Source organism: Typopeltis vanoorti, chromosome 6, assembly GCF_054136105.1.
Source record: "Typopeltis vanoorti isolate ZY-2024b chromosome 6, IOZ_Tvanoo_1.0, whole genome shotgun sequence".
Classification (NCBI taxonomy): domain Eukaryota; kingdom Metazoa; phylum Arthropoda; class Arachnida; order Uropygi; family Thelyphonidae; genus Typopeltis; species Typopeltis vanoorti.
The window spans coordinates 143,431,173-143,449,002 of NC_143554.1; the positions used below are offsets into that span (position 1 = coordinate 143,431,173).

General features: G+C 34.9%; 1 protein-coding gene across 3 annotated transcripts in view; it reads left to right on the forward strand.

The window, feature by feature from the left end:
• Positions 1 to 14,561, forward strand: part of LOC150106005 (uncharacterized) — a 42,087-nt gene extending 27,526 nt beyond the window's left edge. For 2 of the 3 annotated variants that reach the window (XM_090394455.1, XM_090394456.1), the window contains 4 exons: positions 8,109 to 8,171; positions 8,531 to 8,593; positions 10,430 to 10,708; positions 13,619 to 14,561. In XM_090394455.1, the coding sequence (XP_090250581.1) occupies positions 8,109 to 8,171; positions 8,531 to 8,593; positions 10,430 to 10,708; positions 13,619 to 13,846 (633 nt within the window). In that variant the 3' untranslated portion in view covers positions 13,847 to 14,561. The remainder of the gene's footprint in view (positions 1 to 8,108; positions 8,172 to 8,530; positions 8,594 to 10,429; positions 10,709 to 13,618) is intronic. The other variant, XM_090394457.1, reaches the window with a different exon arrangement.
• The last annotated feature ends 3,269 nt before the right edge of the window (positions 14,562 to 17,830 follow it).

Below are 17,830 nucleotides of genomic sequence, written 5' to 3' on the forward strand. Positions count from 1 at the left end.
GCAACAAGTACCTGAAGGAATTATCGTCCGACGGAAGTCATATAACCTGCAGGAAATGCCTTAGGAATTTTCAATTTACATGTTCCGGATTTTCAGAAACAACATAGCAGAGAGGACAAAGAAACGCCGCCACCCACGATGCAACTGATTACGCCGGAGGCAGAAGCGGACGATGAACTGAACAGACAAAAAAATACCGGTGAGTCTTATAATTTGAGTTCCATAAATTTATTACTAGAAAAAGGTTTAGAAAATATAAAAGCCAGCTTGGTAGATCTTTTCCAAGAACTATCGATAAACAGAATAAAGAAATAACAAAAATAATTAGCGAATATGAAGAGTTTGTTAAATTTAATAATTCAAAAGTCGAAGAAGTCTTACAAACGGTAAAAGACATTAAAACCAGCATTAACTGACAGGCAGCACAAATTGATAAAAGACACATCGGAACTCCGTCAAGAATTTAATTCCCTGAAACTACAATACAAAGTTTTAAACCAACAACAACATAAAGAATACCATGTCATAAACGGTCTTCCAGAAATTGAATCCACAGAAAATCTCAGCGAAGTAGTTTTAAAATTAGGCCATGCAATTGATATCCCCCTACAGCATAATAATATTCAGACCATAAATCGGTTTCCCAGGAAGACAAAAAATAAGGCTCGCCACGACCCGCACCAGTCAGAGTTCGTCTGACAAGCAAGGCTACAAGAGACAATCTCATAAAAGCCAAAAGACTGAAAAAACCAGTAGTCAAGTATTTAAATGCATCGCAAAACAATAAGTCAATCTTTCTATCTGAGTATTTAACACCTTTCAATCAGAATATTTTGAACCAAGCAAGAAAAGAAAATACAGAAAACAAAGTATCAATTTTTATTGATCAAAGACGGCAAAATATTCTTGAGAAAGCCACAGATTTCAAAGTCTATACAAATAAAAAGCTCGGAAGATATAGATAGGTTTCCAGAGTAAAACAAAAGACTCCAATAATAAGTCTTTTGTTTTTATTTCAATAAGAAGATCTCAACACAACAAAAATGAATTTGAACCATCAAATAGATGTAATTACACCAGAATACATCAGTAATTGTACACTCGAATCGCTTGATGCATGGAAACAACACACAGTACAAGAGAGAGGTCTCTCAATCTTGCATAACATCAGAAGCATTCGAAAACATTGGTTATTGTTATAGGCTTATCTGAGGAATTACACTGATATTATTGATATATTTATTCTTACAGAGGTATCCATAACTAATGACGAAGCCACTGCTTCGTCATTAGTTATGGATCCAACAAAATAGATCAGCCACCAAACAAAAAGAGGGGGTGGAATATTAATATTTATCAAACAAAATGAATAGCAAAAGGAACGTTCTATCAGTTTGAGCATGCTGAAACTCTTTGCCTCGAAATCACTAATACCACTAATAGACAGCATCCCATAATACTAAATGCTATTTACAGGCCACCAAACCTAAACATGATAAAATTCTTGCACGACCCCAATTGCTGGCTTTCAAGTCAAAAGTATGCTCAACCGAACACCTAATGATAATTGGCGACATAAACATAAATATTGCAAATGAAAACCAGAACAACACTGTACAATATCTAGACACGCTATCCAGGTATAACGTAATACCAACAATAACATCATGTACTGGAGAAGCAATATTCGGGAATACTATCACTGCCTCCTGTCTAGATCATATAAACGTCCGAGCACCACCAAACAGTTACACTGCATCAGTCATAAAGTGCAAAGTAGCAGACCATTACTTCACCGCTCTAAACCTGCACACTAAGACAATATCCATGCAATGTCCCACAGAAGAAAGGCGACAGAAAACAATAATAGACGAAGAAATATTCAACCACGAAATAAGAAAAACAGACTGGGAATACCTGGCATCAGATTCAGCAGATATCTTATACAACAACATTAAACTCACACTGGAGGAAATATATAAGAAAACAATAAAGAAAGTCAGAATTCTTTCAAAAACAACACAAAATCCTTGGATAACACAAAACGTAATCCTAGAAATACACAGAAAGGACGCTTTCTGGAAAGAATTAAAGCGAGATCGGAATAACACAACTTTAAAAACTGAATATAAGATAACTAGGAATCGCCTTACAACACAAATCAGAAATGCAAAAAGAAGCTACTACAGAGACAAACTAACCTCTTCGCAATACAACATGAAACAAACCTAGCATCTGATCAATGACATGCTAGATTTTGTTCCCAACGCCACCGCCGCCGAAACCATAAAACACATGAAAACCATAAAATTCATGAAAGAAGCAAAACCTATCCAACAACTAGCAAATGACTTTAACCAGTACTTTGCAGACTCCATCCAAGAACTGCACAGAAATATTCCCCCAATCACAAAACGAGACCCTCCATTTGGACCACATTCAAAACAGACATTATGGAAGAAGCAGAACTTCTCTCTGCAATACATCAAATCAAACCAAACAAAGGCCCAGGAATTGATGGTATAAGACCTAAAGAAATAAAGCAACATGCAACTAGTTTATGTCCTATCCTATTAAAATTAATAAATAAAATATTTAAAATAGGACAGATACCAAGTATGCAAATACTGCCATAATCACACCCATATACAAACATGGAAAAAAGAAATTTAATCAGCAATTACAGACCCATAGCAACATTACCAATTATCAATCAAATTATGGAGCGGATCATACTGAAGAAACTCACAGCATACACTGAGATCTTTCATATTATCCCCAAAACACAATATTGTTTTCATAAAAATAAGGGAACAACATCTCTCTTGGAAGACTTTACAGACGTAATTAATACCGCCTTAGACAAAAACAAAATTGCCATGGTAGTCTTTATTGATCTAACTAAAGCATTCGATACACTTACATATCAAACCTTGTAAGAAAAGCTGAGGCATGTTGGAATAGACGGGCCTCTTCACAGGTGGTTTAAAAACTACCTTTAAAATAGAAAGCATATCACACGTATCGGGTCAAACCGAAACAGAGAGCTACCAGTAACCTGTGGAGTACCACTAGGAGCTGTAATCACCCCAACTGTATTCAACATTTACACTCACGATATTAATCAGCTACCACTGAAAGGTAAGATATTCCAATACGCAGACGATACAGCAATAATATCCATCCATAATAACGCAAGCATAGTCCAAACAAATATGCAACATGACTCAAATATGATCATAGACTGGCTTACGAAAAATTCTATACACCTAAACTCATAAAAGACAAAATTAATGATATTCAGAAATCCACTGACTCGACCAGTTGATAACAAACATATAACCATCCAACATTCACTTTCCAACATTAAAAACACGCAGAACAGCAAAACCACTACAATCACTGAGGTTGAAACAATACATTACCTTGGAATTTACTTCGATGCAGATATGAACTGGAATAGCCACACAAACTATCTACAGAACAAACTCCACAGAATAAGTGGCAAACTCTACAGGTTAAAAGGCATAGTTCCCATACGCCTAAAAACACTAATATTCAAAGCACTATGCCAGAATATACTAAGATACGCTATAACAACGTATGCTTTCTGTGCCCCCTAAATATTAAATAGATTAATGTCAGTACAGTACAAAATGATAAAACTGATATTTTGGGAACAAAGAAAATAACGACCTTATATATATTGCAATGTCAGAACACAAAATACTGACAGCAAAACATTTATGTCACTATGCAGCTTTGCTAAAACATTATTTCGATGCCAACAACAGGATAGTCAGAAATACACACCGTATAAAGACCTCAGACTACTAATTATATCACATATAAATACTATAATCACTACGGAAAGGCCACGCGAAACTTCTACATCCCAGACATGATAAACTAATTACCTTTTGAATACAGAAACCTTACAAACTACAATAGCCTGGAAAGAGCTCTAAGGACATACTATGAACAAGAAACACCCACCCAAAATTCTATACAAACTTAATGAAACACAATATATTCGTTCAGGCTTCCAGTTCAGCGACGCATGAATATATTATTTATTGGTGTGTGTGTGTGCGTGCGTGCGTGTGTGTGTGTGTGTGTGTGTGTGTGTGTGTGTGTGTGTGTGTGTGTGTGTGTGTGTGTGTGTGTGTGTGTGTGTGTGTGTGTGTGTGTGTGTGTGTGTGTGTGTGTGTGTGTGCGTGCGTGCGTGCGCACGCGCGCGTACGTGCCTGTGTGTGTCTCCACACGCGTGTGCGCGCGCGCGCGTACGTGCCTGTGTGTGTCTCCACACGCGTGTGCGCGCGTTCAACACAGCAAAAAAAAAAAAAAAAAACAATAAATAATAACCAACTGGTGTCATCCTCAGATAAGCTTCGAGGATGAAAGCAGAGAAATTAGTTCTCATCCAAGATGTATCATATGTAACCAAGTGCATGTAATGTACGTGTCACATGAAAACCAACGTATGTAATGTATGTATTATATGTAAACAAATGTACGTAATTTAAAAATCGCATGTAAACAAATGTAAGAAATGCATCATATGTAATCAAACGTATGTAATAACTGTAACAAAAGTATGCATTATATAGTGATTATATCCATTGATATTGTATATATAGAGTGTAAAATTGCAAAGAAACACCTGTAATAATCATCATTATGAATATTATTATAATATAGTAAACAGTTATTATTATTATTATATTTTTAAAAAAAAACTTTATGTACGAGATACCATTTGTTATGGATAATTGTCTTCATATAATGTATGTAATTTATCTGAGAAATAATAAATGTTAAAAAAAGTTAAATTTTTCTTATTACTATTATTATCTAAGACCTCCAGGGAGTCAAGGATTCATTGAGGGAGGCTTTAAATTAGCCATCCCAGCTAACATACCTACCCTTGAATTCATTCACACTGGATGCACTCACTACCCGTAAGGACAAATTATTCCACTCACTCACTGCCGTCTGGGAGAAAAAGCTAGCTCTTACCGCTTTCTTGACTACAAATAAATTTAACTTCCATGGATGCCCCCGTGTTCTCTCCCCACCATCCATATAACGAAAAATTTCATCAGTTGAAATGCTATAACACCCATTCAAAAGTTTATAGACTTCTATCATATCACTCCTCTTTCTCCTTTTAACCAGAGTCTGCAATCCACAAACTCGCAATTTGTCCTCATAATCTAAATCCCATAATCCGGATATAATCTTTGTAACTTTTCTTTGCACACTTTCCACAGCTTCTTTATCTCCTTGGAACCCGGGAGACTAAATCTGCGCACAATAATCCAAGTGCGGTCTTATCAAAGCCTTATAAAGAGGACAAATTACTTCCTTATCCTTACATGTCAATTTCGCTTCAACATACCAATTATCTTCTGAGTTGTATTTGCAACCTTTGTTATGTGACCTTTGAACTTTAAATTCTTATCCATCAATACACCAAGATCCCTTTCCTCTTCAATTTCTTGTAACATCACCACGCTAATATAATATGCCGCTTGAACTCTAATCACGCCAAGCTAAAATGTCTGTCAGTTTAATGTTAGTAAGTCTTAAATGACAGACATTTTAGCTTGCCCAGATTTCCAGTCTATTCAAATCGTTTTGTAATTGATGAATATCAGTAGCATCGCTGATTTACCTGCCTATCTTCGCATGATCAGCAAACAATTGCAAATCTGATGATAGATCCTGCTTGATGTCAGTAATATATAGACTGAAGAATAATGTCCCAAGGACTGAACCCTGAGGTACACCACTGGTTATCTTAAATCTGGCAGATTTACGCCCACTGTATACCACTTTTTGATATCTGTCTCTCGACCATCCCCTGATCCAAGTCAATAGATTATGTTCCAATGCCATATTCTCCAGTGTACACAGCAGCCTATCATGTGGTATCCTATCAAATGTCTTTGAAAATTCCAAAATTATCAGTTTATCCATTCTCTTTATCCAACTGGGCTGTAACACTGTTATAAAATATGAGCAAATTGCTAAAACATGACCTTCCTTTAGTAAACCCATGCTGTTCCCTGAAGAGTATAGAATGCTTGTCTACCCGTTTCTGTATGCGACCTCTTACCAACTTCTCTAAAATCTTCACTACCACACCAGAGATACTAATAGGTCTGTAGTTAGACACATCAGTTTTTGCACCACCCTTGTGCAATGGAACTAACATACATTCCTTCCATTCCTGTGGTATCATTCCTGAGCTGAGACTGAAGTAATACAAATGTGAAAGGCCTAGCCAATCCGGTTGAAAATCCCTTTAGCAAAGTGCTGATATTCCATCTATCCCTATAGACAAATTCTTATCCAGGTTATGCAACAGGTCTTCAACCTCATTTTCATGAACCTGTAACTCTTCATCCAACGTAGCAGTAGCACCATGCTACATACTCATGGTTGATATATCTTAAGAAAGTGAGCACTCATTAACTGAACAATCTCCTTAGCGTCCGACACTGGTGTACCATCTGCATCCAATAAAGTTATTCTTCCACATTCATTCTTTCTTTTGCTTGCGACATAACGATAAAATTCTTTTGAATTGCCTTTAGTTTGCATGGCCAATTTTTTCTCATACTCCGTTTTAGCTTTTCTCACAATACTCGTTACCTTTCTGGCCTGAGGTTTATATATTTCATAACTCCTCTCACTCTTATTCTCATGATATTTTTTCCACATCACTTTCTTCTTGTGGATCTCTAGCTTAATAATGCTGCACATACATTTCACTCCCAACCTATTTATTCTTCGAACACTAGGGATACATTCAGATTCCGCCTCATTCAAGCACTTTTTCAAAGATTCCCACGCATTGCTGACATTTTGTCCATTCAGCAACTGAAACCATGGGACCAAAAATAGTATTCTTCTAAGTTGATCATAATTTCCAGCTTTGTAATTCAGCATGCAGCCAGATTTATTTGGGGCTTCAATACATGTATATATTTCCCGAGAAAGAACAAAATAGCCATATATTCTTGACAGAGATCCCTTCTGATGCTATGAGCAAAATCCAACACTCTTTGACCACGAGTTCCTTCTTTCATATGCTGCTTGAGAAAGTTATCTCTCAACAATTCAATAAATTCCTGATCTTTCTGATCATAAGATTTCTTTTCTACCCAATCAATGTTTGGAAAATTAACGTCATCCATAATGATCATTCGCTTGTACCCATAAGGCTAAATTGGCGATGCATTTCTTCGTCCCCTACAAATGAGCTGCCAGGTCTGTAGCAACACCCCACCATATATTTCATTCTGTTAACCTACACTTCACACCAAATAGCTCAAACTCATCGCTACATGGAACATTGTTACCAACATCGGTTTCTTGTATTTCTACCCTAACTGGACTTAAGTCATCTGATATCATTAATAGCAATCCTCCTACTCTCCTATATCTTCTGTCATTCCGAAAAATAGTATATCCGTTACACACTATCCCACTTACCATATCTGATACTGATAGCCAGGTTTCACTAATGCAAACAATCTTAGGCCACATCGTATTCAATAAAGCAACAAACTGAACCCCATTGTTTCTAATGCTCCTAGCATTTGTGTATAGACATCCTAAATTACGACCTAGCCTATTCTTATAATTAAATATGCAATGTATTTGTTCTTGTTCTCTCTTTTCCCTCCCCAGACATACTTAAAAGGTCCGAACCCAAAGCATATTTTTTCCACTCTTTCGCCACATACATAACCATGCTGAAAGGCATTCATATCTTTATCACGTTTGTATACCATAGTTGAACTTTCACACACATTTTCCCCATTCCTCCCTTGATGATCTAGTTTCCATGAGTCTCTGCATTAATTCTCATACCAAGATCTTTATCACGTTTGTATACCATAGTTGAACTTTCACACACATTTTCCCCATTCCTCCCTTGATGATCTAGTTTCCATGAGTCTCTGCATTAATTCTCATACCAAGAAGAATAACGAATAAACATTGCGACACTTTCCAGATTTATGAATAGTAAGAAGGATTCTAACTTCTTAGTTTTGATTTTTTTTTATTCTTCTATTTCTCTATTCTCATTTCAGATTTTGGAAAATAATTGCCAACAGGTGGATGGAGAAAACAGAAAACGGACGAATGACTTCAAGGTGAGTCAGTTTAGAGCACTAGTTAAAATTTCCTTCTAAATTCCAGAATTATTCTGCATGGCAGTCAAAAATTGCTATCGAAAAGTTTAAATTCAAGTCAGAAACACAGCTGCAAACTCAACATGTCAAGTGATGATCATAAAATTAAGGTGCTGCACGTTTATCGTTAAGTTATAAATGAAATTTGGATCAGGTAGATTTTGTTTTCACATTCTACCAGATCCAAATTTTAACGTGAATTATCTAGGATTCCTCCTAACAGGTTCTTTACGTTTTTTACTTGTATATGAATTTTTATATTAGTATCAGTTTAAGTATCTTATATGAATACTGCATTGATAATATGACTTCTTTTATAGAAAACCGAGTCACATAATCGACGCCTGGATGCCGAACTTAAGAAGAAAGCCAGAGAAATCACTGTAAGTATTTCCCTATAACGAAACCATTATTTCTTTGTAATAGCTTCTCCTAATCAGTTCTTTAGATAATAATAATATTATTAATATCATATAGAAAAATGATAGTACCATCTCCCAAATTAATCTTAAAAAGGCACTGCGGATATTATTTTTCTGACCTCTAATACAGAATGAAATTTGTAAAATTGCCTAACTAGGCTGAACAATTATAAACTGTTTATAACTATTATTTCATATTGTTGCTGTTAATAATAACAGAAATTTCAAAGTTAATACTACTGTTACTACAGTGAAAAAAAGATGCGTAAATCTATTACATTAAATACTAATAAGAAATAAGATTAAAATTTGTTAAATTTAGTCACGGTGGTGTGTCGAACGCTGAGATAAGCCGCAGACAAAACTTACCTCGATTTGTTATTGTTGCACTTGTTAAAAACCAAAATAGTTCTAAGTGAAGAGTGCCTCAATAATCTTATTGTCGAAATGTAAATAATAATAATAATAATAATAATGGTATAGATTGATGACCAAATTGTTCGGCGTGTTTCCTTAACCCGAGTAATTTAGAATAACATTTTGGTTTTAAGAAAATTATTAAATTTTTTTTTTTTTTTGCGTATCTGACGTAAATAAATGCTTTATTGACATATTGAGAGACAACCAATACCATCTTTCAGTTTATTTAAGGTTTAGATCTTAAAAACAGAAAGGTGTACAAGAGTCCTAATATATATATATATATTTCCATTATATTTCAGAATTACTCAGTTTTATGTTTAAGTCAACTATTTTATTAATGATGCCATTATCTTTTTATAATCCTTTTATATTTAGAGACATATTCGATTATTAAGTGTTTCCTGATTATTAAGTGTTTCCTGATTATTAAGTGTTACATGATTATTAATCATCTTTTATATGAATTTCAAACGAAATACTCAGATAGCATGCATTTAAAAATCTAACGTGCGATACAAATACGTTTCAAAAGTGGGGAAAAAATAAATATTCTGTTTGAAAGTCAGCATTTCTATTTTATTTATTAGTACATTCATCATTAATGTCATATATAATCATTACTTAATTTACGTGTCACCATATTTACTGTCATATAATTTTGCTTTCAGTAGGAAGCTGAAAATGGTAGGTTCATATACTGCCATTAAGTAACATCCAGAGTAGGTATTGTGAAACCTCAGTTGATAAAATTACAAATCTTGTTCATTCACCACCTTACAATTCGTCATAATTATATTTAATTATTTTATTTCTAAATTTTTAAGCACAAGACCTAAACTGTATATTTTATGGAGGCAAGAAAATCTGAACATTTTTGTATGTAAAAAACTATTGTATGTAGAAAATAATTATTGTGTTGTATAATAATAATTGGTTTTATTACTAGAGTGGCATTTTTGCTCAGCGTATCTAATAAAAATAAGTTTTTTTTTTGCTCTATTACCTTACTTCATGTTGACCTTTCTAGAAGTTCTATCATAAATCTTTGAAGTAAGTTTTATGAATTTCCAATAAAGTAAATAATTTCGAATTGCGTAGCGAATCCCCATAGTGTAACTGAGCCACAATGTAAACCAGAGCTACCATCAGAAGATAATTGCAGCTATTTCCCCCCCCCCATTGAGCCTTATTGTAAACTATATCATATCAGGAAAAGAATAAATAACATCTTTATTTATCACTGATTTTAATTTCAACAATGTGGTACATCACTTAACTTGTGCTCCTAAGTTTAGTTACAAACTTAATCTGTAATACAGATTTTTATTTCATTTTTTACTTTAAATTATTATAGTTATTTCTTCTTCTATCCAGGAACTAAATGTTAAGTTGATGGACGCCAATTCGATGGTGTTTATCTATAAAATAGATCGATACTGGGAAAAGAAACGATTTGACAGAGACAGAAATGGAAGCAAATGTCGAGAATCTCCTCCCTTTTATGTGTCGAGGTCTGGACCATGTGGATACAAAACTGACCTGGATATCTATCTGAATGGATATGCCGAAAATATGGACACCCATCTAGCAGTTTACTTTTCTATTCAGAAAGGTGATTTTGATGGCGCTTTGGAGTGGCCTTTCAAACATCTGGTAAGTGACATGTTTATCAACTGGAAATCTAACTTCTTTAATTGTATTAATTCCCTAAAGACTATGGCTTACTTTATCAGGAATGAAACATTTTAATTTGATAAACTTATTAAGATATTGGTTCCTAATACATAAACTGATATACAGGGTGTTCGGGATAAATTTGACAGTTTCGTAAGGAAAAAGAAAATCTTCTTTGTATCTATTAAATTTAATGAATTGACAAAAAAACATTACAGGCAGAGTTAATTACAATACTATCAACAAGATTTACTCAAAATAACCACCATTAGTATCGATCACAGCTTCAATTCTGCTTCGGAACCTCGAACAAGCTGATGCTACAGTCTCCCTGGGAAGGGCCGCAAAAACTGTTTTAATTTTATCCATTATCTGGGCTTTTGTATTACTGGAAGTGCGATTGGTGTCTTTTTCAACTGCGGCCCATACAAAATAATCCATGGGGTTAAGGTCTGGGGAGTTTGGAGACCAAACATTTGGACTGGTGAAGTCGTAGAAATTTTCAGACAACCATTTTTGACTTTTCCCAGAGGTGTGGCAAGGGGCCGAATCCTGCTGCCATACATACGGCCTACCATTGGCTACCCTTGTTATCCAGGGCTTGACTACAGTTAGCAACTCCACGAACAAAGCCCGAATTCTAATGCCAGGGTTCTTCAACACCTGTTCCTGCAGATTTGCGAGGAATTCTGCTGTACGAACGCAATCAGATCGTCTGCTAGGGATCTTTCTTCTTGCTACATCCTCGTAGTCACCATTGCAAGTCTCTAGTTCATTCCTGATTGTTTTTACTGTATTCAGGGAGCATTGGGCAGCAGTCGTAATATCCTTATTTTGATGGCGGGCACGAATCATCATGATACAAGTTATTCTCTTCCATGATTCAGGTGGGTTCCAGCTATCCATCCTTTCTGACATCTTGTATATGAATGAAGAAGGGTCCAAATTTTTAAATGAAGAGAAGTGTGTGTTAATACATGTAACTTACGGAAAAATATAATTAATTATAAATATGTCAAATTTATCCCGAACACCCTGTATATATATATGATTAATTATATTGAGCGAATATACACCATTAAGAAAGACCATACCTTATTATCCTTTACTTCTGATAACACTCCTCCTCATCCATGATATTTTGTTTCACTGATATCTGTTGTACGCAATTAGAAAATGATGTTGCATTCGTCACCTCATCACCGAACATACTCAAAAATCTCACCATTGTCAGCGATAAATTGTCGATGTTGCAACCCTGACTTTCCGAGAAACAAAGCTGACATCGCTAGTACAGCAATCAACATAAATTCAATATCAAGAAGAACTCTTAGAAAAGCAAAATGAAGAATTCTAATAAAAGGAACAATGGCATGGTTTTCTGACGAGACAGAAACGAAATACCGAAATTCAACTAGTTTTGCGGGAAAAAAATACTGTTGCCCTTCCGTCGTCATATTTAGTTGAATGAGACTTTAGTGCAGTAAATGACTTGCTACTGAAAATAGAAATCATCTGGATATCACAAACCATGGTGATTTAAGATTGAAATTTACTAAATTAGTACCTCAAATAAAAATTCTTTGCAGCAGGCATCAAGCTTAAGGATCGCATTAACTTGGATTTTGTTTTCACGAGTACAGTCCGATTTATGTTTTAAAATATACAAAGTGTAATATAAAATTTTTATTCTTTGAAGAAAGTCAAATTAAAAACAGTTTTACCTATGTTCCTTTTTTATTTAAAGTACATATTTATATTATACTTTTTCAGAACTTGACTGACTATATGCTAGCGGGGGGGGGCATCAAAATCTTTTAGGCGTTGAGGTGGGAAATGATCCAAAAAACGTTGGGAAACACTGTTCAAAGATATGTAATGGTCTACTTGTTTAATTTTTTCATTATTGGTTTTTAGTGTTCTGGTTGGACATAGCTATTGAACATAGCCTGGGGCATCTTCAGGCGAGCTGTTTTGCTAGCAATTTGGAGTTCATGGATACGAGTCTGAAATTCATGTGCAGTTGAAGTAAAGATAACTATGTCATCTGCAAAACGTAAAGGGCTTAAATATCTTCCATTTATCTTCAGACCGTTCCCTTCCAAATCAAGAAGTTTGAATATTTCTTCTAGACATGCTGAGAATAATTTTGGAGATATTGGGTCGCACTGTTTTATACCTCTCTGTATTTCCACAGTAGAGATGTTTCCATTGAAACGAACTGTGTATGCAAATTTATATGGTCCTGACGTACAGTTCCTCCATTAGCTGATATGCTAATGCTTTAAATATCGCACAAGTTTTTACTGAATAAAAAGCTTTCTCATAATCAATAAAAACAACTAAACATTATGGTAACTGATATTCATTACACCGTTCGTTGTACAACTTGAATATGGTCCATTCTACTAAAGCCACTTCGAAATCTATCTGCCAGTTTTTTTGATTGTTCTAGGTCTAGAGTCGCACAAAGCCCATATGCCAAGGCTTTTGTCCACCGATAGTAGACTGATAGGTCGGTAGATTTTCATGTTTTCACCTTTTTTATATATCAGAAATAGGGTAGCCTTATTTCATGTTCCTGGTGCATTAGTTTTCTTCAGATATAAGGTAAATAGTTTTGCTAAGATTCTGTAAATCCTTTCTCCATCTGCTTTTTGAAGTTCAGCTAAAACTCCATCCTCACCGGCAGCTTTTCCATTTTGCAAGCTTTCGATTCTCCACATAACTTCTTCTGGTAGAATCTGTGGTACGTCATATTATTATATTCTTATTCTTATTATTATTTCTTCATATTATTATTACTTCATTTTATATTATATATTTAATATTATATTATATTATATAAACTTATGGTACAAGAAATCTAAACATCAGATTTTATTTCAGGTGAAGGTAATCCTCGTGGACCAGAGAAACCAAACATGCGATAAAGAACTGATAATCGATCCCGTGAAAATTGGTCTGCATGCACCTTGTTTTCAGAGGCCTACCGATCAGAATTCGTTCCGATGGGGAATTTCAAATTTCATCTCCTTTAGTGAACTAGAGTCACCTGACAGTTCTTATCTCATAGACGACATTGTATATCTAAAGATGGTAGTGTTCTTGACATAATATCTTGCTCTAAAATAATAAATCTAAAATAATAAATATCGAAGTGCAGATAAATGATATGGGTAACCTCCAACCAGGTTGATAATCTATATAAGGACCGGTTTAAAGGGGCGAGGCAAGAATGCTTTTCATCTTCCCCGTTATCTGTAGAGGACAGTGTAGGGATAAGGTGTTATTGAACTATTAAAGCTCTGATCACGTCAGGAGGGTAACAGCAATAACCCAGGCTCAGTTAGAACTTCATTGGCTACAGCATTGCCATCCATTACTCTCCAAGGATAATAATCACCGCATCTCCGTTGATAATCTATACGTGATGCGTTTGTATAATAATGGATAAGATCAATTTCATTGTAAGGTGCGGGGAACACCGCCTCTTTTATTAGAAAGGAAAATTATAAATACAAAAGTGATATTTGTTTTCTAAAGAATAATATTTAACTTTGTAAAAATATATAATATATAACATAGAAATTATTAGCATGCTTATCCTTCCCACGATATGAATGTATTATAGGTTTTCTTTTCATAAGAATCACAATAATTATGACGGAATTATCTGACAATGTAGAGTGATTGTTTTCACCATGTGTGGAATGTTTTTACTTGTTTTTCAGTCACTGAATTGACAAATGATGTTTAATATTTTCTGATTAAGCACTTGATAACGGAATGTCAATAAAAGCATTGCTACATGAAAAATTCATCGTATTAAGGGAAGAACAAACTATGAGATGAAAGGATAATTAAAAAAAAAAACTCTAATTTTCGGAATTATAATTTAAACAGTGAATTAATTCATTTATAATATTGTAAATACGTTTATGTGTATATAATCATATTGGGCAAAATATTCGCTAAACGTTTGTTTGCTGATGTTACAGGCTTCGTATTATGATGAAGTCCGTAACTTTATCATAATATAAGAAGTCGTTATATTTGATACAGTAACAGAAATAGGAGATATCTGGTGCTACAAGTGGATAACCTAACCAGTATTTGCGATGAGAAAGTTTAAATTATTGTATATAAAACACCGTTGTAAGATCACTTACTTATTCACTCAAGATTACATTCAAAGTCCAGAATTCGGGGATTTGTAATTAGGTATTACTAACCCCCCTAACGCTAATCCCCTAATTGCCATTCTCTGGATGTCTTTGAACAATTTATTTACCATCGCTGGTTAAATAAATAAAAAAACGAGGCATTCAAATAGCAACGGCAGTATGGTGCCAAACAAAAAAAAAGAATGGCTGTGTTTAAATGATGTATCGTCTTACAGTTCAATGCTGAGGATGAAGTGTTAGGGTTGATGTTATCTGCAACCTACCGTTAGGAAGATGGTAAAAAACATATTGTGCATTATCTTTGACTAGCAATTTTAAGCCAAACACGGTTGAGAATTTTTTTTTTGTTTCTATTCCATACTAGACGCATAAGACACGTATAACACATCTTGCTGTTTATTAGGTACAAGGAAGGGTTGGGAAGGCATACTGATAATTTTCTTGAAAAGTTCGAGGTTGCAATTATTGGGAACAATTCATGAGGAAGACTGTTCCAGAGGACAGAGATATATGGGATTAAAGAATAATATGAGAAGCAGGTTTTATGTGTTTGCAGTTATAATGAAAGATATGTAGGCCAGCTCCACTATCTGGTCTTTTTTTAACAGACCCAGTAGTACAGAGTCCATGGAAGTATCCGTAGAACAGCTGATTCAGTGCTACTGTAAGTTGGAAGTTGAGGTATGTTAGCAAGGGAGGAAGTTATTGATGAAATGAGTTTATGACAGGAGAGTGTAGAGATAAATGTCAGTATGGAGAGAGAGAGAGAGATCCGATCCTGTTCGGCGATCTGCTTATTCATGAATGTAAAGATTAGCGCGCTGACATCCTTCTTCTAGAGAAAAACACAAGACTTCGTTTTGATGGGATTCAAGGTGACCAGTTTATCGTCGCTCCCATTGAAGCACGATGTAGAAATCAGTATTTAAGGCACTAGTTATAGGTGATCTCGAAGCCCGCAAATTCTGAGAATTGTGTAGTCTTAGCAACAGTTCTATAGGCTATATCTGACATGGGAAAAATCGGAATTTTATATGCGAGATTTGAGATTTATTTTGAGAGGATCTCAAAAAAAAAAAAAAAAAAAACTACCGTAGAACTTACGCCATTACAGATATTAATACATGTCGGGATTTTTGCGCTACAAGATGAAAGCAGTGTTCTTCACACTTTCTCTCTCTCTCTCTCTCTCTCTCTCTCTCTCTCTCTCCTGAATACTGTGATTTATTGATGATTTTTGTGATTTATTGCGGAATACACAATATGAATTGTGTAGTGTCCTTGAACTGGATTCTAAGTAACTTTAAGTTGGGTGGCGTCTGTACCTTTTCATCAGCTATGGAGGAGAGATGTGGCTATGCTATTTGCATTAGTTGTAGTTTTAACCTCGGCAACATATCCATGAAATATTTCTGCGCTTTAGAGACAGTTTCAATGCGAGAGAGAGAGAGAGAGAGAGAGGGGCAAGAGGGTAGTTTTACTTGTTAATCTGTATGCACCTGTGTCCAGAAAAAAAAATCATTTATAATGAATAATGAAGTGGGGAAGGCGAAAAGTATTCGCCTTTCTGACTCCAAAGAATAGAAAAGCTAAGCCCCTGGCATATCAAAACACTTAATGAATTGTATAGAAAGATATGCCAGAGGTAGTTTTGTACACAGATGTCCCAAAAGAAGGAACATATAAAAAAAGGATTCAATATGTTATTTTTGACTTACCTAATACGAAATTCGCAGTTACAATATTCAATAAGAATTTTAAGTCAATATCAATCTCTGTTTGTTTTTAAGATCAAAATTATAAAACTACGAATGATCCATTTTGAAGATAATGTAAAAATATTACAAAATCAAATTTCCGGCCAGTTACCAAATGTCAGCCTTACCGAAAAATAAATTATTGGTTGGAATGCTTTGCATTTGAAATTAAAGTGAAATCGTCAGGCAAATTGTTTTTGCTGAACGTGAAAGCCACATATTTCAGTATGAACAATGTGTCCAATAGAAAATAATTATTAAAATTTATTGCAATAATTACACCGGTAAACCATAAAGTTACTTTTTGAATAACAAAAAAAAGATAGCAGATGGTCAGACTTTTTTTGTGTGTCGGATTTCGAGACATATCAGACATCTCGATAGTTCTCACGAAAACTCTCTTTAATCGTAAATTCCACAGTGATCTTTATAATACTGCATTGCATGCTGACATTTATAAGAAATGTTAACCGCAACATCATTATAGGGTAATCGATAAGGTGGGTGGGTACTATACAGTAATTATGGATGCTAAATGTATTATTTCGTGAGACCGCTCAAGAAACTGTTGAAGATGGACAAAGCGTTAATCCCCGTCCATGCTGTAGTGAGAACCATTGGAACTTTTCTCATCTACTTCAGGCCCGCAATATAAGCAGGATGATATTCTCACACCGGATGACATTATGGTATATCATCGAATTCCATTATGCTATGGATGTTTGTGAAACTCATCGACTTTTATAATCATCCATTTCATAGCGGAAGGCAAACCGACGAATTGTTATGGACAGGACGGAGTCACAATTTACTCTCACTCTGGTTGGCTCGTTATAGTACATATGCAAAACAAACAAAATAAAATACAAGACACGAACTAAAAAAAAAGTACTTTATTGAAGATACCAAATAATTTAATATAAACTTGGTTTTAATCCTATTTCCTAAGTAAGCAAACAGACAAGTAAATCAAGTTTGCGCCTGCAGGCAGTGCAAGTCTGAGGCAACTCGTGGTAAAGGTACAGTAAGCGCCGATCACTTTCCTTAGAATTTTCCCCTAATGCAAAGCACATCCCCTTGCGGAGATGTATGATGCCATGCAATTTGATGCAATATGATGCCATGCAATTTGATGCAATATGATGCTGAGCATAGCA